The 25019-nt window shown below is 30.8% G+C and overlaps 1 protein-coding gene across 2 annotated transcripts in view; it reads right to left on the bottom strand.

The window, feature by feature from the left end:
- Positions 1-25019, bottom strand: part of LOC114331506 (corticotropin-releasing factor-binding protein) — a 553233-nt gene that overhangs the window by 505606 nt on the left and 22608 nt on the right. For both annotated transcript variants that reach the window (XM_050648639.1, XM_050648641.1), the window contains exon 2: positions 22273-22891. In XM_050648639.1, the coding sequence (XP_050504596.1) occupies positions 22273-22410 (138 nt within the window). In that variant the 5' untranslated portion in view covers positions 22411-22891. The remainder of the gene's footprint in view (positions 1-22272; positions 22892-25019) is intronic.

Genomic DNA, 25019 nt, shown 5'->3' with positions numbered 1-25019 from the left:
CCTAATCAATTAATTTAATTAATAAGAAAATACATACACAAATTAATTCTTTGACAAGGTTGTCAAAACCAAACTTTCAATATAATTAGTTAGCATGACGACGATCTTGGTTTCCATGACGATGATTCAAAACGACTGTTATTGTCTACCGATTTGACTTTCGAATATTATGTCAAAATAATTTTATTTCATCTAATTTTCGCGTTAATTTCATTAAAACTGGAACACAATAAGATATATTTGAAATAAATTAGTAAACAATATCTAAATATTAGTTTATTGCATGTATTATAATTACTTTAAGGCCATATTAACATATCTAAATTAACACGCGTGCGGAAAAGTAAAAACCGCGTGCGGAAAAGTAACACGCGTGCGGAAAAATAACACGCGTGCGGAAAAGTGAAACTTTCTAAACTAAAATGCGTGCGCGAAAGTAGACATTTTTGCACGCTCGTAGAAAAAAAATGTTTTATTTTAAACCAATTTTTTTTTAAATGAGCCCTTTGAACCAATGAAACTTATAGATAATATGAACAATACATAAGTAAAGTAACTTGTGAAGCGATAACGATTAATTTTATTTGGGAAGCTAATTAGGGGGTGATTTTCGCGATTTTTTTCGCAAAAAATAAAAAAGACCAGCAATATTTTGAGCGTAACTCACTTATAGTCCAGGAACCGAAACTTTTCACTTCGCAATTTTTAAGAATGGATCGATTTGCTTGAAAATTTGAGATAAAGTAGTGGATAGTCCAAGGATCAAAATCTATATGATACCGAAAGCCGCTTTTACCATGGGGGCGGTTGCCACCCCATCTGGGGGTGGAAATTTTTTATTATATTTTGACTGCAAAAGTTGATAAAATCATTCATTCTAAGCAAAAAATGTTCTATACATTTTTTTGATAAAATTAATAGTTTTCGATTTATTCGCTATCGAAAGTGTTAGTTTTATATCGAAAAAGTCAATGTTTTTCGATATCTAATCATTTACCATTGACTCAATTTTTGCCATAGAAAAAAAACTTTTAAACCAAGTTTTTGGGAATTAAATAACCTAAAATTTCATATAAAACATTTTTTCGTATATCAGATGCTAATCTTTCTATTCTGAAGAAAATTGCATTTTTTGCCAAACTACAAAAAAGCCGTTATTCGTTTTTAACTTCAATTTTTTTAAAAACTAATCATTTTAGGCCAGCCAAACTTCTAGAATCTATTAATAATACATAAATAAAAAAGAATTAATAAGGCCAATGACTCAAAACACCGCTAACTTACATTATTATGCTTCCAATTGGATTTCTCCTTTTTTTCAAAAAGAAAATATATTGATTTTTTAACCGAAACCTTTTTAATTTTTATCTTAGAAAGTTTGGTAAAAAAGAATTTTGTAAGGTTTTTACAAGATCTATAAGGCTATTAATATTAAATCCTTTTAAAATCCTCAGTCGCAAAAAGTGGTGAAGTTGAAAGGGTCGGTAAAGGTGGTTTTTGCATGTTATAACAAGTTTAATTGTCAATAGCTCACTCAATTTTTACCGTGGAAAAATTTTTTTCAAACTAGTTTCTTGAGACTTAAATAAGCTACAATCTCATATTAATCATTTTTTCGTATCCCTAATTCTAATCTTTCTATTCTGAAGAAAAATGAATTTTTTACCAAACTCCAAAAATTCGATATTCGCTTTTGACTCCATTTTTTAAAAACTAATCATTTTAAGCCGGTCAAACTTCTGGAACCTATTAATAATACATAAATAAAGAAGTTTAAATAAGGTCAATGACTAATTTTAGTTAGGGTGGTGATTAGGGGTTTGCTTCCAATTACTTTTTCGCTGAAAAAAAAGTGTCTGACATTCTTTTCATTATAAGCCATTTAATTTTTGAGCTAAAGACTTATTTTTATTTCCGAAAATAAATATTTTTTAATAATTGAAATTAGTTAAAACAAGTAATCCTCGAAAAATGCATAGTCTTCCCGTCTTTTGACTTTGAATCTAAAATATTTAGCATTTGGCGAAGAAGATAACATATAATAAAGTATAGCTCGATTACTATTGGTCGTAAAGAAAAATTAAAAAACGGTTTTATTGATTTTTTCGAAAGGTATATTTTTGTTAAGCAAAGTTGTTTTGATAAAACAAAAAGTTTTTGAGTTATTTGCATAAAACTATTAAAAACATTGATTTTTTCGATATAAAACTAACCCTTTCCATAGCAAATAAATCGAAAACTATTAATTTTGTCACAAAAATGTATAGAACGTTTTTTGCTTAGAATGAATGTTTTTACTAACTTTTGCGGTCAAAATATAATAAAAAATTTCCACCCCCGACATGGGGTGACAATCATCCCCATAGTAAAAGCGCCTTTCGGCATCATATAGATTTTGATCCTTAAACTATCCACTACTTATTCTCAAATTTTCAAGTAAATCGATCCATTCTGTAAAAATTGCGAGGTTTTGTCCAATTTTAAGCTTCATTACTTGGACTATTACTTTTAACGTTAGAAGTTTTTTTAAAAAAAAACAAAAAAAACCTTTTCTTAAACACTTTAAAAATGTTGTAATGAATTTTCCCGAAAAGAGCTCCGTTTTTGGGTTATTTCAAATTGAAATATTCGATTTGGAATTTTACGAAGAGGAACCTGCTTTTCATTAGCTACATCTCTGCTTCTACTGACCCTACAGATCTCGTGCATACACCATTTTTCAGTTTTTTATTAGCTATATTTTTGCTAAGAATATTTTTTTCGCTAAAATACTTACTTTTTGAGTTATCTGCGAAAAATCGTCTAAAAAACATGTTTTTTTTTTTGTTAAAAATGAACATATTCACTCGCAAATAACTCTAAAATTATTAACTTAGTGAAAAAACTCTATAGAACAAAAATTACTTAGAATTAGTCATTTTATACAATTTCGGACTTATTTTGAACGTATATTTTTTCACCCCCGAGAAAATATTTTTCACCCCGTATTTCCCAATTTTTGTAAAATGGAGGGGATGTAGAATTGTAAACTTTTTCTTATATAATAATAGACAATTTCAACTACATATTCCCAAATTTTCATCCTATCTTTATTTTTTTGGAGGTTTTCGTAAAATTTTGTGTTCCCTGATCGGCTACAGCTGCATACTAAAAGTGCGAATTTTGTCATGCAATTTGGAATGTGTGGTTAGAATAAGATTTGGAAGTACTTTTTTAAATAACTTTTTCCGATATCTCTAACGCGAAACAAAATATAGAAAATTTAAACTGTTTTGATTCGCAGTAGGCTGCGATTAAATTTAAATTTCAGTCGAATATCTTAAAAAATGTGAACCTTAAACTTCAAATCTGTATTTATTTTGATAGCCGAAATATAGAGCTGTCTTCATTTTAAATGCGATACACTGTACAATGTTTAAATATAAATTTTATTTATTGTTAATAAAAATTTAAATTGCTAGTGTAACTGTAGTTATAATGTACAGTGAGCACGTAAAGGTTGGAATAAATTTATTTTCTTGAGAATGGACGATTTTGGAGGAAAACCCCGAAACAGGTCAATTTTTATTTTTAAATTACGACTTTTTGGCATACATATCATACTAGTGACGTCATCCATCTGGGCGTGATGACGTCATCGATGATTTTTTTAAATGGGATTATGGGTTGTGTGATAGCTCATTTGAAAGGTAATTTAATTCTCTATTCAGTAATTTAAACATTTACATAATTATTTGTACGGGGTGTCCAAGAAAACATTTTTTTAATTTAATTTATTGACATAAAAAGAAGAATACATGTAATTTATTTAATCCAAAATACATTTTACTGCTCTCAGAAAACAGAAAAAAATGTTTATTTGAAAAATATTCATTGCTTTTTGCTTAAACTAAATGTTCAAACTGTCCACAGGAAGGTGGGTGGCGGCTTTGATATTGAATTTAAGCAAAAACCAATATTTATTTGTCAAATAAATATTACTTCCTGTTTTCTGATAGCAGTAAAATGTATTGTGAGTTAAATAAATTACACACATTCTTCTTTTTATGTCAATTAATTTGATTCAAAAAATTTTTTTTGGATACTCTGTATAAATAAATATGTTAATGTTTATATTATTAGATAGATAATTAAATTACCTTTAAAATGAGCTATCACACGAGCCCTATTCTCATTTAAAAAATTTTAAGATGACGTCATCACGCCCAGATGGGTGACGTCACTAGTATGATACATATGCCAAAAAGTCGCAATTTAAAAATAAAAATTGACCTGTTTTGGGATTTTTTTCCAAAGTCGTCCATTCTCGAGAAAATGAATTTATTCCAACCTTTACGTGCTCACTGTATTTAGTTGTAATATAATTAATTCATTAAAAAAGTTATTATTATTATTAAATCATATTTAGGGGCTCGAAAATTGTGTAGTATGCCTAGTTCCTGATTTGAAGTAAAATAGGTTCTGACCTTATCCTGTATAGTAGATAATAAATGACAATGCGACTAAGCTATTTTAAATAGCGACCAGACTAAGAGAATTTACGAATATGACAGTTTTATGGACATATGAAGGAATGGAAGCAGGATCTGGAACAGGCCAAAACCTACCATGGGTTGTAGAGCCAATGATGATGATTATATTCTTCATATCTTTGAACCATTGAAAAAGGTAATCTTTTTAGTCGGACGTTAAAGTGAAAAATGTCTCTTAAAAGAATTTTTCGAGCAACAGCCACAATAATTATGTAGGGTATACATCGGTTGGTAGAAACAAAGGCATTTGTGTCTTTATTGTAGTAAAGTGGAACCCCAATAAGTCGGCTTCCGATAACCCAGGAGTCTGGCTAACCCGGATCGATTTTCATCAGACAAACGTTTCAACAATTCCAAATAAAAATGTATGTAAAATAATATTTGAGAGATTATTTCGTTCATAAGAGATTCTGACCAATAGAAAGCTACAAAAATCTAAATTAAACCGATTATTTTTTAATGATTTTTACTTCCAATCGTATAGTAAGATATTTGATCACGTGTTTAATTCTGTCCAGTCAGATTAAAATTATATTGAGAATTATCTACTGTAGAAAATTACCGATAGAATTTTTTTAAGTAGATTGTTTCTGTTTAATGGCAACCAGTTTCCTAGTTTTGACAACTGTCACATTTAAGAAAATATCCATAATATACATATTAAAAAAGAATCATACGAATATCACACGACAGTAAAAATACATAAGAAAATAGTGCTTCATTTTTACTCAAATTTGTTGTCATTGGGCAATAGCCACTCGAGCCCTGCGGGCTCTCGTGTCTATTGCCAGACAACAAATTTTCGAAAAACTGTCGCATTATTTTAAACTTATTCTCACTCTCTTGTGACATTATACCCGATAATTTTTGATTATTTCATTTATAGGAGAGTCTGAGCAATAGAAAGCTACAGAAATCTAAATTAAATCGATAATTTTTGATAATTTCCCGTCGTCAAGTATATTACGTCAGATGCCCTTCGTTGCTACGAAAAAATACATTCAGTAACATTAATGACAATTAATGTTTTAAAAATTATAAAAGTGATGACTTTCAACCGTCAAATTAATATTTATAACAACTGTTTGTTTAATTGTACTAATTTGTACTTACATATATAAATTAAAATAAAATTTTGGTTTTGAACAGTTTTATTCATGAAATAATCACAACAAATTGCACTTGATCTCTAAAATTATGCAATTACTACTGATAATTTCCCGTCGTCAAGTATATTACGTCAGATGCCCTTCGTTGCTACGAAAAAATACATTCAGTGACATTAATGACAATTAATGTTTTAAAAATTATAAAAGTGATGACTTTCAACCGTCAAATTAATATTTATAACAACTGTGTGTTTAATGATACTAACTTGTACTTACATAAATAAACTACAATAAAATTTTGGTGTGGAACAGTTTTATTCATGAAATAATCGCAACAAATTGCACTCGATCTCTAAAATTAATATAGAATTTTAGAGCTCTTGTGCAATTGCTACTGATAATTCGATAAAATAAAATTATTTTGACATAATATTTAAAAGTCAGATCAGGAGACAATTACAATGGTTTTGAATCGTCATCATGGAAACTAATATCGTCGTCGTGGTAACCCATTATATTGAAAGTTTGGTTTTGGCAACCTTGTCAAACAATTAATTTGTGTATTTTCACTTCTAAATTAAAATTGATATAACTCTATTTTTTGTGGCTTTTTTCCAAACGTACGGCTCTAGAAGAAATACTGTTCCTAACTCATGCCGAAAGTGTCTTCCCCGCACTCGACTGCTTGCCCGAGTCCGAAAATAACTATTTCCTAACCAGTGCGGAAAGTGCTACTTTCACGCACGAGACTGCCGTTGACCCGACCGACGCGATAGCGGAGTTCGGGCAAGCAGTCGTGTGCGGGGAAAACACTTTCCGCATGAGTTTGGAACAATATTTTTTTTCTAGGGCCGTACGTTTGGAAAAAAGCCACAAAAAAAGAGTTATATCGATTTTTATTTAGAAGTGAAAATACACAAATTAATTCTTTGACAAGGTTGTCAAAACCAAACTTTCAATATAATGGGTTACCACGACGACGATATTGGTTTCCATGACGACGATTCAAAATTATTGTAATTGTCTACTGATCTGACTTTTAAATATTATGTTAAAATAATTTTATTTCATCGATTTATCAGTAGTAATTGCACAAGAGCTCTAAAATTATTGAATTTTTCCCGAGTGACACTTTGACAGTTTTAATTTATTATTATTAATTATGTCAAAGTGTCACGAGGGCAAAAATTCTGTATTAATTTTAGAGATCGAGTGCAATTTGTTGCGATTATTTCATGAATAAATCTGTTCAAAACCAAAATTTTATTGTAATTTATTTATGTAAGTACAAATTAGTACAATTAAACACACAGTTGTTATAATTATTTGACGGTTGAAAGTCATCACTTTTATAATTTTTAAAACATTAATTGTTATTAATGCCACTGAATGTATTTTTTCGTAGCAACGAAGGGCATCTGACGTAATATACTTGACGACAGGAAATTATAAAAAATTATCAGTTTAATTTAGATTTCTGTAGCTTTTTATTGGTCAGAATCTCTTATGAATGAAATAATCGCGCTAATTTCGTTAAAACACGAACACAATAAGATAAATTTTAAATAAATTGGTAAATAATATCTAAATATTAGTTTATTGCATGTACTATGATAATTTATAATGCCATATTAAAAGGTTTTCACGCACTCCGTGCGGGAAAGTGCAACTTTCGGAAACGAAATGCGTGCGTGAAAGTGGCTGTTTTAGCACGGCCGTAGAAAATAGTTATTTCTGAGTTGTGAAACTACACAGGTACAATAGCGAAAAACTTACGAAATATTATTTTAGAAAGTTGTTTTAGCAGTACAGAATATATTATTATTATCTGGTTAATAGTGTTAAAATATTTTGAATGATCAAAGTTTACATATAAGTAACAAACTGAAATATAACATACTGTAAATAAAAAAATAATAAATGAAAATGAAGCAGGCAAACAAGCAGGATTTAGAGCGGGACAATTCAAAATAGCCAATTTATTCTTTTTTTCCAAATAATATTTATAATAGTAGGAAGGACCCAGAGAAACCACATTGCATATGTGCATCTCAGAAAAGCTTATGCCACCATGCCCCAGCTAAAATTTTGGAAATCGCTCCGGAAAATAAATAATTACTCTATTTATAAAAAAGAACTTTTTATAATAAAAGGTTTTCATTCTTTATAGGAGCCAATATAAAATTATAAACCATTTTGTTGTTCCAATTTCTATGTCATAAAAGAATTTTGTAATCGATTTTAAATTTATATAAATCAAAGAAAATATTTAAAATGGTATATATAATATTTATATAAAATAATTAACTGATTAAATATGAATTTTAAGTATCATCATCATCAATGGAGCTACAACTCTTCGTTAGTCTTTACCTCGTTTACTATTGCCTTCAATGTTTGTCGGTCCTGTGCCACTAATTCCCATTGTCGCACTCCCAGTTTCTCTAGATCTTCTTTGACTGCATCTTTCCACCTTTTACTAGGCCATCCTACAGACCTTCTTCCATCTGGCCTTTCCCAGAACACATCGTTTATAAGGCGATTTTCGTTACTGCATATCACACGCCCTGCCCATCTGAGTCTATTAGCCTTTATATACCTGACTAGATTTTCTTTTCCGAATAGAGACTCTAGTTCGTTATTGTATCTGCGCTTCCATTCGTTTGTCACGCTGTCTCTGCAAGGGCCATATATCATTCGAAGGATTTTACGTTCCCACACCAGCAATTTATTTACTTCTCTTTTTGTTAGCGTCCACGTTTCGCTTACATACGCGACTGCTGGTCGTATTATGGTCTTATATGTCTGGATTTTTGAACCTCGTGAAATAAGTTTTGACTTCATTAGATGTTTCATTGCAAAGAAAGATCTGTTTCCTGCCATTATTCGCGTTTCAACTTCTCGCTCTAATTTGTTGTCATCTGTGATTGTTGCTCCCAGATATTTAACCTTTAACTACACGCGCTGGAGTATTTTGTACGCCAGATATAAGAATTCTACTGCAAATATATTTAAAAATTTAATTTTTGACTTTGTTTATCTCTCTAACCTATCAGTGGAATATGCTTTACAATTTGGTTTTAGTTTCATTATAATCGGTGTTCTGGGAAGATCGTAATTTACAGTTTATTATTTGTTGTTTCCGGTGATGGACAGTATACGCCACGATTATAATAATATAAGTAGTAATATAATTACATATTTCAATTGTATTTTAGTCATTATGGCACAAAATATATTTTCCTTTATAAACAATACTTTTTCTTATGTAAAAAATCACATTTAAAAAAAAAATTTATTAATAATTTTATTTATCATGGAATCCAGTTTAGTCCTGTCGCCAGGGGGGGTACAACGGCCTCGTTAATTCAGATGGACTTACCCAAATTTTTTTTATGTATTTTGACCCGTAGAACACGAATTTTTTGGGTAACAGTTGATCCGGATGTCGATAAGATTGTTATAGACCAAGAACTTGAGGAATCAAATAACAGCGATTTTTGGCAAAACAAAACAATATTTTGTATTTTTTGGGTCATTTTAAGCAAAAAATATTTCTACAAGTTTTTTAGTAGGATGCACAGTTTTCGAGATAAACGCGGTTGAACTTTCAAAAAATCGAAAAACTGCAATTTTTAAACCCGAATAACTTTTGATTAAAAAATAAAATAGCAATTCTGCTTAGCGCCTTTGAAAGTTCAAGTCAAATTATGTCGGTTTTGATTATTTGCATTGCTAAAAATTTATTGTGTTATTGCTAAACAAAGCTACAAACAACTAGTGCGTGAGTGATGTTTCTATGATTTCTCATTTAAAATCGAACGAGTAGGTAGAATAGGTACTAGTGCAATCAAGACTATTTCTACGTTACATGCGTTAAAACGCATGTAAAAGCACGGGAAACCCTACGTGTTTATAGCTTTGTTAAACAATAAAAAAATAAATTTTTACCAATGCAAATAATCAAAACCGATATAATTTGACTTAAACTTTCAAATGCGGTAAGCAGACTTGCTATTTTATTTTTTAATCAAAAGTTATTCGGGTTCAAAAATTGCAATTTTTCGATTTTTTTAAAGTTCAACCGCGTTTATCTCGAAAACTGTGCATCCTACGAAAAAACTTGTAGAAATATTTTTTACTTAAAATGGCCCAAAAAATACAAAATATTGTTTTGTTTTGCCAAAAATCGCTGTTATTTGATTCCTCAAGTTCTTGGTCTATAACAATCTTATCGACATCCGGATCAACTGTTACCCAAAAAATTCGTTTTCTACGGGTCAAAATACATAAAAAAAACTTGAGTAAGTCCATCTGAATTAACGAGGCCGTTGTACCCCCCCTGGCGACAGGACTAGTTATTCCATGATTCCCATTATAAATCCCAATTGGCTTACTGAGAAGGAACTCCAAGTATTCACTGATGCCGAATAAGGTTTATAACAAACAACTAAGTGTATTTTTTCAAAAAAAAAAATAAACAAATCCGCTGTTTTTAAGTGTATTTTCTTGTGGCGTATAAAATACGCCACGCGTGTAGTTATGTTATAACTTGATGCGCGGGTAGTTAAAGGTTAAATTATTTAACCACTTCGAAGTTATGATCGTTTATGCTAATAGTTTGCCTTATTCGCCGTCGTTCTTGTTTTGAGACGACCATGTATTTTTTTTATCTTCATTTATTTTTAGACCGAATTTTAAGTATATTATCTTTTAATTATTTATTGAAAAGGTTCAAGATACGCATTAGCCGGGTTTCGAACTCGGGGCCTCCCGATCTGTAGTCTAATACTCTACCACTGAGCCACCATATCGATTTGTTTAAGTAAACCCGAATCTTTAAAACAGAAACTTTACCAAAACAACACTGTCAGAATAAAATTAAAATAGTATATTTCGAAAGGTTTTAATATCAACAAAGGACTAATGGTAGGGGAGCCCAAGCAGGAATTTTTGCAGTTAATTGAGCGCATCAGATTATCATATGGGGAGAAACCTTGTACCATGTAAATGTACCTCTGTGATATTACTAGGTTGTTCAATAAGTTTTACGGTTCGATAAGAAAAACACAATTTTAAGGATTGCAATAAACTTTATTATTCAGCATAGTCTCCCTGAACATCAATACACTTGTTCCAACGAGATTCCAATTTACAAATTCTATCCCTAAAAAGAGAATCTGGAAGTGTTGCAAAATACGCTTCCACGTTATGACTTCATCATTTGATGAAAAACGCTTTCCACGCATGAATTTTTTTAGGTACTGGAATAGATGGAAGTCACTAGGGGCCAAATCTGATGAATAAGGTGGATGCTCCAATTCGAACTTTAGGTCATGGATTTTAGCCATTGTTAAAACACTCTTATGAGACGGTGCATTATCCTGATGAAATAGGCTTTTTTTCTTCTGCAAACCAGGCCTTTTTTCACGAATTTTTTCCTTCCACTGTTCTAAGAGGCCTTTCGAAAACGCTCTAAATGCTGCTGAGAAAGTCGCATTCGAATGTGTTTTTGTTCCGTTGTTAGCTAATGCGGCACCCATTGTGAACACAGTTTTCTGAAACTCAATACTTCAGTCAACATATTGCTTACACTGCCCAATGAGATCCCTAGGGCTTCTACTAAATCTCTTTCAGTCACTCTGCGATTTTCCAATACTATATCCGGTATTTTTTCTATGATTTCTGGGGTTGTTACTGTTTTTGGACGTCCTTGACGTGGATCTTTTTCTAGGCTTGTACGACCACGTTTAAATTCAGCAACCCATCTTTCTACTGTAATAATTGAAGAGGAAGAGTCCTTATATACTTTAAACATTCGTTCATAAATTTCCTTTGCTTTTAAACCTTTCAAAAATAAAAATTCAATCACTGGACGATACTTGATTTTTCCATTTTGATAAATAGTGTGACACGTCAATAATAAATGGCTTGTAAACAAAGAATGAATTGACAGATTGGCATGAAACTTCACACACGTTCATATGAAGATTCTACCTACATAACCTCAAAACTTTATGCTGGTAGCAACGCCCACTCATATCGACCCGTAAAACTTATTGAACAACCTAGTATATTGGCTCTTAATACAGGGGAGTTCGTTAAAGGGGGTCCGAAAAAAAAATCGATCCTTAGAAAAACTCGAAATCGTCAGATTAAGATATGGTAAGTTAAGTATGCAACAGAGTGAATATTTTAAAAATCTGACGATTTGAGTGTGGCGTAAGGAAACGGGTGTCACAGAATTTCACAAAAAAAACGTGAAAATTACGCGAAGTTAACGTCTGATCCGATATCATAATGAGAAGAGAGAAGAACAATCCGTTAAAAGTTACGAATGGATACGACCGAATGGATACGACCAGGTACAAGAACCAGAGGCAGACCTAAACTCAGATGGAGACAACAACTGGAAGAAGACTTAAGAAGTATGGAAATTAGAAATATAGGAAGGAAAATGGAAGAGAGAGAAGAATGGAGAAAGGTATTGAAAACGGCGAAGTCACACCAGCAACTGTAAAACCTAACTCAGAATGGGATGATCCTCCATAAAAAGGATCTTCAAGTGAAAACAGCTTCAGCTTCCTCGGGAGCGTTTAGCTTGTATATATACAACATCAGATCGAAAAACTAAAAAATACGCGTTCAATATTTTCCAAAAATCTATCGACTGATGCCAAACAGGACACCCTACGTAGAGAACGTCCATTTTATTGCAAATTTGGATTCTTTACGTAAAAATAAGTAACTTTTATTCGAGACATTTTTTCGAATTATGGATAGATGGCGCTATTATCCGAAAAAACGATTATTAGAAATGGAAATTTAAATTAAACAATGGAAATTCCCCCACTTTATGGCAAACTTAACTTAATTTTTTTGGTTTTAGGACCTAATAATCACAACCTAAGAGGTCCCCATAACGCTTGAGTAACAGCAAATTTATCATACTTTCCTCCCCTACTATTAAGCAAAGACGTTGTTTGTCACCGACTTTCTTTTAAATCTATGTATTTAGAAAAACCATTAGAAATTTGTAAACAAAAATGTAAAAATATGGGTATAGTTCTCAATAAGACTATAGTGTCACATTATGCTTTGCAGTTGACCAGACGATAATATAATTTTTTGCCACTGTGTACATCAGTTTTTGTTATTCTGGTCTATTTATCACTCATTTATTTTTACATAATCATTTTTACTCAAAAATTAAGGGACGCAAAAGTTTAAAATTAAAGACATGGTTGCTTTTGAAACTCCTTTAAAAAGATTTTCGGCGGTTGAATAAGAGTAGATTAAAAATTAGAGGACTTAGAGTTAAAAAAGTTTCTCTGGTAAAATTTTTGGAGGCCTGCAATTTTGCAAATTTTATAATGATCTATTTTTGCTTTTAGCTAACTCATAAAACATTTCAACAACATTTTTACATTTATATTCTAAGGGTTATTTAAAAGAGTTCAAATTTTTATACAAAATCTTCTTAAATAATATCTCATATTTAATAAAAATTCTAAATATCTTTTAAAAATATTTTTTAAAAGTAAACATATACCTATAATGATAACATTAAGATATTTTAATTATCTTTCTCTTTAGCTTTATTACAGGAGCGGATTATAATTACGGCATTGTTGAAATATATGATAAAATCCAGAACACAGTGGTGAGTGCGCTAATAACCGGAAAAATAACGTATAAGAAAGAAAACATATTAAGTTGTGAGATAAAAGAGATGAAACTAGTAGACGTTGAAAATTTAGCGATAGAAACCTATAAATTTACATTATATTGATTGTTTCCCATCTTTAGATGTATCGAACGAGTTTGGCAATTACCACTGTCACAGTGACAGTTTTAGTTGACATACTTATCTGCTACGTCTAAAGGTTGGAAACAATCAATACAATGTAAGTTTATAGGTATATATCGGTAAATTTCCCACCTCTACTAGTTTCACCTCTTTTATCTCACAACTTAATATTTTTCCAAATTTGGCGTTATTTTGTCGGTTATTAGCCCGCTCGTCACAATATAATTTTAAATTTATTGTGTATACAGTTATGAGCTCGCTAATAACCGGCAAAATAACGCAAAAGGTGGAAAATATATTAAGTTGTGAGATAAAAAGTAATGAAAATATTAGAAGTGTGAAATTTAGCAAAAAAAACCTATAAATTTATATTCTATTTATTATTTCCCACCTTTAAACCTATCGGATGAGATAGACAATTGCCATTGTGACAGTGACAGGTTTAGTTGGCATACTTCTCTGATACGTGTAAAGATGGGAGACAATAAATAAAATGTAAATTTGTAAGTTTTTACCGTTAAATTTCCCACCTCTACAAGTTTCATTTCTTTTTATCTCAAAACTTGTTATGTTTTCCATCTTTTGTGTTATTTTGCCGGTTATTAGCGAGCTCACCTCTGTATAAAACCCTGTTTTAATCTGAAATGCTAACAAATGCAATATTATCATAATATTTATTTAAGTACATAGTCATAATATTTGTAAATGTGTATAGTATAAGTCTATAAGCACTTTGAACCGATAAGTTTCATATCACAGATCATATAAACAATGCATAAGTAACGTAGCTTGTGAAGGAGTAACAATTATTTTTATTTGGCATGCTTATTGGGGGGTGATTTTCACGATTTTTGTTACCAAAAAAAAAACAAATTTTATTATGATCATAACTAGCTTACTTTTGATACTAGAAACTATTTTAAAAAACAAAACTAAAACTTTTTTTAGTCACTTTAAAAATGGTATGAGGAGTTTTTCCGAAAAGTGCCTAATTTTTTGGCTATGTCACGGTGAAATATTCGATTTGGAATTTGACGAATAAGAAGCTGGTTTTAATTAACTACAGCTTTGCTTCCACTGAGTCTACAGACTTCATAGATACAACATTTTTTCACTTTTTAGTTACATCAGAACTAGGGATGGCGGTTTTTGACAAAACACCGGTTTTCGGTTATACCGGTATTTTTTGCTTACGGTTTAACCTATCGGTTATAACCGGCCAAAAAATCCGGTTTTTGGAAAAACCGGTTTTCGGATTTTTTAATCCAATATGTTACAAAGTTACATTTACAATACACTTTAGTTTGCGATACTCCATTCTACTCGATATCAATATGATCAAATAGAGTACATACTATCGGAAGAACATGTATTACTTTTAACACGTTTGTATATTTGTAGAATAGGTACATTTTAACTCATTTAATACTTCCTGTATGAGTGTATCGTTTTGAAAACGTAGCGAAATTCTTGGAGATTCGTATTCGTAATCACTAATTCGATATTCATAGTCAGAGCATTATTTTTAGTAATCAGAAAAAGTCATTCACCCACTTTCAATGTCAAGAGTTAAGTGTGAAAAATAGATGATGTTTGCGTCTAATTCAACCAGATCACTTCTTATGTAAATATTATGATTACAATTACCTTTTCAAGGAAATATTATAATAAAACTTAATAATTGTTTCTGGCTGATGTGAGATTGCACTTTCAGTTTGCTTCTGTATTTTATAAAATAAAATAAAATTTGAATTATGGTTTTGTTTGGAATAATTACTTGAGAATAATAATTATGATTGGGATCCAAAATAATACCTAACCTAATCCTAATCACCGTAAAAACCTAATAACCGGTTTTTACTTCAAAAAGAAAAAACCAGTTATAACCGGGACAAAAAAAACAACCGGTAAAACCGGTTATTGCGGAGTAAAAAAACCGGTTTTAGGTTTAAACCGGTAGGTTTTTCCCATCCCTAGTCAGAATCTACTTATTCCCACATTTTGGTGCACTATCTCGATCACGAGCGTCACAAAAAAAAACAATAAAAACCGCGATTTTACCCCTTATAACTACCCTCCTCCCCGATCAGCTGTCTGCATATGTGGGAAACTCATGTACATGACTAATCCAACATATCTCCTTATAGTTTGTCCATATTACCAATCACGAACAAAATCCGCCTCCATCTCCCCGACTATTAGTATTAATATTTGGAAAATATAGGTACAATACTTTCGGAATGACGTAAAAAAACTTCCAACGTTACTGTTATATTTGTTAAAAAACATTAAAAATGGAACATCCAAAGGGATTATTAATTATGCAAATCGTTTTCGGTCCTATCAGACCAGCATCAGTGAAAACTTGGGTACATTCTTAATAGCCCTTTACAAGACGGTAAAAGTTTTTTTGCCGCAAATGTTCGTAAAAAATTGTAATCCATGTGGATGTTGCATTTGTGATGTTTTTGAGAAGTATATCAATTAAACTGCTCGTCAAAAGTTAGGGATATAGAAAATTATGCCGATTTTCATAGTTAATTTTTTCGCGAATAGTCGGATGCCGCTATTTTTTTTTATTATAGATTTTTCTTTATTATTTACACAATTGTGAAAAGGTTTACTCAAACTTATTTTTTGTACTTATACCGGGTGGAAGAAAAGAAATGTTTTTCTTACGTTAAGTTTGAGACATCCTGTAGAGAGAAGGAGGTAAAAATGTGAGTATACATGAGAATCGTATTGTCGTCTTATGTTTTGTGAACATGTTGTTGTTTGAATATCCCTGATATCTTTAGAAACAAAAAAAATAGACGGTTTTGTAATTTAACATATGTTTTAACCGAGAAAAAAGTTTGAGACAACTTGTAGGGAGAAAAAGGCACAAAGGTGAGTATACTTCAATATTATGTTGTAGTCTCGTATTTTGTGAATATTTTATTTTTTTAAAAAACTTATACAGAAGTAAAAACTTCAAATTGTATTCTGGTATAAAATCGTTTATTTAAAAACTATTTAAAAGTCATCCACATGGATTGCAAAAGGTTTTCGTTCTAATCAGAACATCTTCAGTGCATTCCGCAAAGTAGTTGTAACTAGCACACCAATGAAAGTGGTAACTTCATAATATATGGCTTACATTATAAATTTTAATAAAATATTGTGACTACTAGTCGATGTTAAAAGATTAAATTATGTATGTGCCTAAAGAGCAACATGCTTCCTTGCTCGAAAAAACTAGTTGCTTGCCATTTCAATTAGCACAGACCAACATATTTTATTAAAATTTATAATGTAAGCCATATATTATGAAGCTACCACCTTCATTGGTGTGCTAGTTACAACTACTTTGCGGAATGCACTGAAGATATTTTGATTAGAACGAAAACGTTTTGCAATCCATGTGGATGACTTTTAGATAGTTTTTAAATAAACGATTTTATACCAGAATATAATTTGAAGAATTTGAATTTCTGTATAAGTTTTTTAACTATGGTCTACAGCCAACTATTGGGATTTTCCCATTGATTTTATTGTATTTTTTTAATTTCTCTGATATCTTTAATAACACAGAAAATAAACGGTATTACTCTTTAATATGTGTTTTTATGTTTCACATGTGTGATGTGATGCATGTCGACAGTTTAAACACTAATTAAAGGGTCATACCGTCTAGTTTCTTTGTTATTAAAGATATTAGAGAAATTAAAAAAATAAAATATTCACAAAATATGAGACTACAACATAATATCACTTTTGTGCCTTTTTCTCCCTACAAGGTGTCTCAAACTTTTGTTTCGGTTAAAACACATGTTAAATTACCAAACCGTCTATTTTTTTGTTTCTAAAATATCAGGGACATTCAAAAAACAAACTGTTCACAAAACATAAGACTACAATACGTTTTCTACGTATACTCAAATTTGTACCTAGTTTTCCCTACAGGGCGTCTCAAACTTAACATCAGAAAAATATTTCTTTTCTTCCAGCCGGTATAAGTACAAAAAAAAAGTTTGAGTAACCCTTTGCATAAATGTGTAAATACTAAAGAAAAATCTAAAATAATAAAAAAATTAGCGGAATCCGTTAATCTGTTCACGAAAAAATCTACTACGAATATTCAGCAGAATTCTCTATACCCCTAACTTTTAACGAGCAATTTAGTTTAGAAGTTTTTTACTTCATTGTAAAAGCTTTTGAATATGGTGTACTGTACAGCCAATCACTGAAAACTATCCCATTTTAACGTTATACAACACATTTCCAAACATAAAGGGATATGCATTCTCTTCGTTCAAATGAGATTGCAGCCTGTAAATGCTTTTTCCACCTACTTCTACCGAAAGTATACTTCTACGAACCTGATTGTAGGGAGCAAAGTTGTACTTATCCTCCCTAGGGAGGAAAAGTAAAAGTGACGTCATGGTATTTCATTGATGAAATATAACTTATTGACGCACTGTACAATATCTATTTTCTATTACGTAAGTATCGATACATTTTAACGTTTATTTATAAAACACCCTCTATTTTGTAGAATGGTAAAAAACAGTAAATTGTTATTTTGATTTAACAATGTTTACATTAATAATTTGACTTATATTTGACAGTTGACAGTTATATTGTACCTACTAGTTAGTTTTAGTTCTAATAAATTTTGTTGGTTAGTTACATAAATAAATTAAGTAAAAATGAACAAATGACTTGTTATTTGAGGAAGGTGGAAAAACCATGTATAACATGGGAGTAAAGTGCCTTTTCTTCGCTTGAATGGTTACTGCCTTCCAACTTCATTCTCGGGAGGAAAAGTAGCACTTTCCTCCCTTGTTATACAAATAGCTATTTGTTATTTTTTTTTTGTCATAATTGATAGCTTTCAACCGTAAAACCAAGATAGCTTTTGAAGAAGTGGATAACATGAACATCGCAGATTTTTGTCAAACTGTTATTAAAAATAAAAATTTCTAAATAATTTTAATCATCAAAAGCTAGCCGCTAAAAAAATTAAAGGATAATTTTTTTTCTTGATACAGTATGCGGCAAAATAAAGAGTACTGAAATTCGTATGCCTCAAATCTGTATGTGTCAGGCGCCGAAACGCACTGAGTGGTTTCCGAACGTCGTTATAACGTATATGAATGTCGTGATAATGTTAGTTGCTTCAGAATGGTTCTCAGTTTTGCAGAAAAAAATTTTATGGTAGGTAGAGTACTATTTTCGGTCATACGGAAAAGGTCACGAAAACGGCCCAAGCTTGAAATCAACAATGGTTTCTGCAGGACGGGACAACCTGTCACACTGCCAGGGAGTCTCTTCGAATATTGTGCGATCATTTTGGGAGTGGCCACTCACCAGCAATAATGCCACCAGATGCGTAGGTACCTACATATGGGGAATTCTGAAGGCTGAGGAGTCAGACAGATCCACCGTCTGCCATTTCGGAATTGCGGACTAGAATTAAAGATTTTTTCGTGCAAGAGGCAGTGGCCGATCTAAACATTTGCCTTATGAGGGAAAATTTTGCCTAAAGGGGGAACTTTCAATGAAAAACCTGCCAAAAGGCATAAAAAGATAAACTCAGATTACATGAAAGACATAAATAAAAACTTGTATGCATTAAGTTTCCTTAATTTTCCTTACTAGCGTGTTAATTGGGTTGAATTTGTCTTTCTGCAGTTTCGGTTTCACGACAGCTAATATATTTTTATGTTTAAACATTTTTGATTTAATTTTGGACCTTGTTAGGTGGGACATTTTCTGATTTAAAGAAAACCTTTTTCCATATTTGAAAAGTTGGCTTTTTGTCATAATTAAAAAAAGTGTTGTCTTACAGCAATTAGGGATGAAGTTAGTCACTTTCTTTTAAAAAAATTCTTAGCTTGGTTGTTTATGATAATTAAGAAAGTTTATTAGCGACATTTGGAAGATCAAGGACTGAAGTTTTAAAGTACAAAGTTTTAAAAAGGTTACTTTTGAACAGTGCCATCTACAACTATTCTTGGAGCATTGGAGGGGGTACTTTAAAATTCGCCTATAAACTCTATATCCGGTTCTTGTCAATATATTTTGATGTTTCTTTTTTTATTTCTATGTACTCCTTCTGTGCATTATGAATGTGGCTATTGTTAATAAGTTTAATATAAAATTTATTAAGTAATTAAATTGTTTTAACAATTTGCGACACAAAATTTTTTATCAATATTGCTAGAACGATTTTGATTAGAAACGTAGGAATAGATTTCTTAACCAAAAATTGACTTTATCTTGTCTTGTCATGTCACTCTTTGTCATATTGAAAGTCCATTTCCTATTTTATCAGTTGGTCTGTGCCCATTGAACTGGCAAGTACTTAGTTTTTTTTTCGAGCAGGGAAGCATGTTGCCCTTTAAGCATGTACTTAATTTAATATTGTAACATCGACTTGCAGTCACCATATTTTCATAAAATTTAACATGTAAACCATATATTATGAAGTTACCACTTTAAATAGTGTGCTAGGTGCAATTACTGAGCAGACTGTAAGTATGATCCACATGTTTTTCTTATTAACAGTCACAATTTTAACCTTTTTGCGTGGAAATACTTCATTTTAGGCACTGAACATATTCTGAATTAGAATGAAAACGTTTTGCACGACATTTTATGAAGTTTTTTAATAAACAATTTTATACCAGTATACAACTTGAAGTTTTTACTTCTGTATGAATTTTTTAAAGCACTTACATTTAATTAACCCGCCATTACACGCGCTATGAGGGAATCCCTCACCATATTTGTTTATAAGCAATGACATTGTGTAAACTAATACGATAACCTTAAGCACCCAGGAATGCCTTTAGCATGGTTCATGAGAGGGTATGAAAAAGTTATAGAATATTTCAGGCGGTCAGTGTGCTGTGTGATAGTTGAAAGAAGAGACATCCCTCTTCAAGTGAGGGAATTCCTCACTGCGCGTGCAATCACGGTGAAATCACGTTTCTGTTATCTCAAAGAAACTTTTAGGTTTTTATTTAATATTTAGGTAGGTTTAATTAAAATATTATTGTTTGGATTAGGTTACGAACAGTGGCACACCGAGGGGGGGTTTGGGGGTTAAAATCCCACCCAGAGCATATAGAAATATATATAAAAGAAGGTAGGAAAATGTAACTTGTCTTTCACAAATAATACAAAAAACTTTCGGTGCCCAAGCAAACCCCCCTCCCCCCAGAGGAAAATTTTAGGTGCGCCACTGGTTAAGAACCCATTTTTAAATTTACATATTCTAATTGGGAAATAAGCCACAATTTAACTTGAAAAATTGATTTTATTGACGTTTCGAATTCCACCTCGGACGTCGTTATCAAAATACAAAATATTAACAGTTAATTACATAAATGCCACAAAGAAATAGCTTCAGAACAGTTGTTAATTTTAATTTGTATTTTTAGTAAAATGAATTCGCGTAAAGAACGTTAATTTCTTCAGTGGCTTGCTGAAATTGAAAATTAAGAAAACTTGCTTTTGATCTATATTGTTTTTACTTTTGTTTTGTTAAATTAATAAAAAAAATTGGTTTACGAGACTTTCTATAATATGTGAGTACAATCCATTTTATATTTATACATGTTGACATTCATTCTTCCTCGAAATAAGTCGAATTTATGTAGGTGAGGGCGACGCTCATACGCGTGCAACCACGTCACAATAGAAGACGCGTGTAACGGCGGGTTAATAAAGATTGCCGATCTCTTGTCCCACAAATTTACAGCCGCGTTTCGTTAGTCGGACAGCGTAAATATGTTAATGACGCGGGACGCGGAAACGCGTCCAACCTGTACTCTAAAATTTTTTAAAAATTGGTAGGCTAGCTCAAACGAAGCAGTTAAGACCATTTTTAAGACTTTTGTAATCATCTTCTAAAAAGGACGATGTATTGTGGACTAATCGAGGTTTTGATTATCGAGGTCCAGAAAGCTCAAAAAACTTGAGAGATACCTAACTTGGTCAAAGTCTCCAAAAAGATGCTTTTTTAACTTATTCCCTGAAGCATCAACCATTGTTACGTCTCTGGATTATCAATAGAGATAGAGATAGAGAGACTATATTTACCAACGTTTAATTATTTTCGAAATTATTCGTTCAAAATAAATTAATTTATTACGATTTTTTTTAAATCCGTGTTTGTCTTTGATTATCGTAATTGGCGCAGTCAGTAATATTTTTCCAATATTTTATAGTGTTTTCAAATTAGCGCCTATCTGATAATCGCAATTCTATAATTTTGTGTACATTTACTACTTATATTTATTATATAAATTTTATTAGTTATATAAGTAATTATTTTTTGAAAGAAAGTAATATTTTCGTCTGTATTGCCTTTTTTCTGAAATGAGCTCATACCATATTTTATATAATATCAATTATTTATCAATTTTGATAATTTTTCTACTTTGAGTCAATAATAGTTTAACATTTTATTTCTGTTTAATGTAGCTAGCCTACAATGAACACTTTGCTTGGAACATAATTAAATTTAAATGTTAGATAATATACACTAAAATATTGTAGGACAGATATGAATAGAATATAAAAAAAAATTAAAAGTGTATAAAAGTTTATGTAGTACACAAAATAGTGTTTAATGTCTCTGTATTTTTTTATTTTCTTATTGTTATACAGCCTCTAACTAATTTATATCAACTTTCCGGAGTATTTTAGGAAAAAAAATTTTGGATATTACAAGTTTTCTTTAAAACAATTATTGTTATGTTTAGTAATACCAACGTTATAAGTAATTTCTTATTTGGAAATTATTATTTATTTAATGCAAATTACTCACCCCTCCTTGCTTAACATCTATCGGGGCCATAATTTTCACCTCCTTGGTACTCCCTGGGAATCCAAGCACTACCCTCACCTCAAAAAGACCCATCACCACCAAGAAAGTGGCAACGAGCACGCCAGCCAAGTAACTCATCCTAACAGGTGGTAGAACTATTCAAAAGGACGCTCGCGACGCGGGAATGTGGGATCCTCCGACGCTTGAACGGCGTTATATAGCGGCCACGATGCTCTCGGTTCTTGCGCTCAACAGAAACTTTTTGGGATGTTCTTTTGGTTTTTGTTTTTATTGACGATGAGCTTACACCTACACGTTTGTTTTTATTACTTACGTTTATCACTTTAGTCTTTTTCTTAGCGTAATTAAAAGAGACCGTTTGTAGAAAGTCTTTCACGAGTTCACTTTTTTTGAATTATGTTTTAACTTTACTCTCACAAATAAGTTTGTTTTTAACCATTATCCTTAATATTAATCTATTTGTTTGTTTCACTTTTTAGATGTACACTTATAAGTTAATTAAAATAGTATTGTTCTTATTTCATCTTATTTCTAGCACTTACTTAATGTTTTTATTAAGCTTTTTTATTATTTTTTTTTGTTTTTTTTTATTCTATACCTGAAAATTAAGACGAAATAACGATCATTATTAGTGCTATCGCCAGGGAGGTACAACGGCCTCTTTTATTGAGATGGATTTACCCAAGTTTTTTTTTGTATTTTGACCCGTAGAACACGAATTGTTTGGGTAACAGTTGATCCGGATGTCGATAAGATTGTTATAAACAAAGAACTTGAGGAAGTACATAACAGCGATTTTTCGCAAACCAAAACATAATTTTGTCTTTTTTTTTAGTGATTCTAAGCAAAAAATGTTCTTACAAGTTTTTTCGTAGGATGCATAGTTTTCAAAATAAATGCGGTTGAACTTTAAAAAAATCGAAACATTGCAATTTTCTATCCCGAATAAATTTTGATTAATATTATATTATTCAACGAGCATGTAATGATGGCTATTACTCACGATGATGAAGTTTGCAACGCGAGCCGTTGGCGAGTGAGTAATAGCCATTACATGCGAGTATAATACTATACTTTTTCTACGACCTTTTTTTATTTTAATTAGTAAAAAACATAATTATCAACTACTCGAGACTTAAATTATAATAATTTACAAAAATACCTAACTGCTGTTAACCCCTAGTACGTGGCTGAATAATTGGTTACCTACTATTACCAAATTCTTATTTATTGTAAAAATACAACAAGAAATAATAAATCCAAGCTCCCTTCGTTTCCGAAAAATTATAAGCATAAATTTGTACATACTGTCAGTAGTGTCAGTGAATCTAATAAATACGAAATGGCTATTGTCGGTGGACGTATTTCATATAGTTATAATTTTTATTTATATCTAACTATATATAATTATAATAATATAACTATATACAATATGTTATAACATATTTGACACAATATAACTTGAAAAATAAACACAATATTAGTTATAAATTTCAATTAACACAAACAAAATGCACTAATGTCTCTGTCATTAAAATAAATGATAAACGTCAAAATTTTTGTAAACAAGCTATAAATCTAAAATATATACTGACATTGTTACAGTTAAAATTCCTTTAAAAATTTGTCGAAGTTAATTATTGATATAAATTACAATAAATATTGTATTACATAAACAAGTTTAAGTAATTTTATTTGCAGTTTATAAATATACGATTAATACTAAAATTGGCACGCGTCACTTGAATCTAACTTCAGCCCGTGAGTAATGAACTATTACCACAGAATAAATAACCAAACAAAAGCGAAACTCCTGCCGAAAACGGTAACATAATTTTCATGCTCATGTGTCAACGTAACTGGTGCAACCTCACTTTTGCGACTGCCGTGACAGTTGTTTATAGTTAAATTTGGTATTTATGTATGTTTTATTTTATATTTTTTCTAAGACCGTTTAATAACATGCTCATTATTCGCTATTTTTTCATAGATAATAGCACCCATTACTGTACCGGTGAGTAAGAATTCATTACTCACGGGCTGAAGTTACTCACGGGTCATTACTCACGGGCGTAAGTTAGATTCAAGTGGCGCATGACGCATTTAATATTAATCGTATATAAACTGCAAATAAAATTACTTAAACTTGTTTATTTAATACAATAATTATTGTAAATTATATCAATAATTAACTTCGAAAAATTTTTAAAGGAATTTTAACTGTACCAATGTCAGTATATTTTTTACGTTTATATCTTGTTTACTAAAAATTTTGACGTTTATCATTTATTTTAGTGACAGTGACATTAGCGCATTTTGTTTATGTTAATTGGAATTTATAACTAATATTGTGTTTATTTTTCAAGTTATATTGTATTAAATATGTTATAATATATTATGTATAGTAGTTACATTATTATATTATATATAGTTAAATGTAAATATACATTATAACTATATATACGAAATACGTCCACCGACAACAGCCATTTCCTATTTCTTAAATTCACTGACAGTAGGTATAAATTTAAGCTTATTAGAACTTATATTGACTATTTCTAGTTGTATTTTTACAATAAATAAGAATTTGGTAATTGTAAGCAACCAATTATTCAGCCACGTACTAGGGGTAAATAGCATTTAGGTATTTTTGTAAATTATTATAATTTAAATCTCGAGTAGTTGATAATTAAATGTTTTACTAATTAAAACAAAGAAAGGTCGTA

This window comes from Diabrotica virgifera, chromosome 4, assembly GCF_917563875.1.
Source record: "Diabrotica virgifera virgifera chromosome 4, PGI_DIABVI_V3a".
Lineage (NCBI taxonomy): Eukaryota > Metazoa > Arthropoda > Insecta > Coleoptera > Chrysomelidae > Diabrotica > Diabrotica virgifera.
Note: the sequence above shows the minus strand (reverse complement) of the source record. Positions and strands in the feature narration are given on the sequence as shown.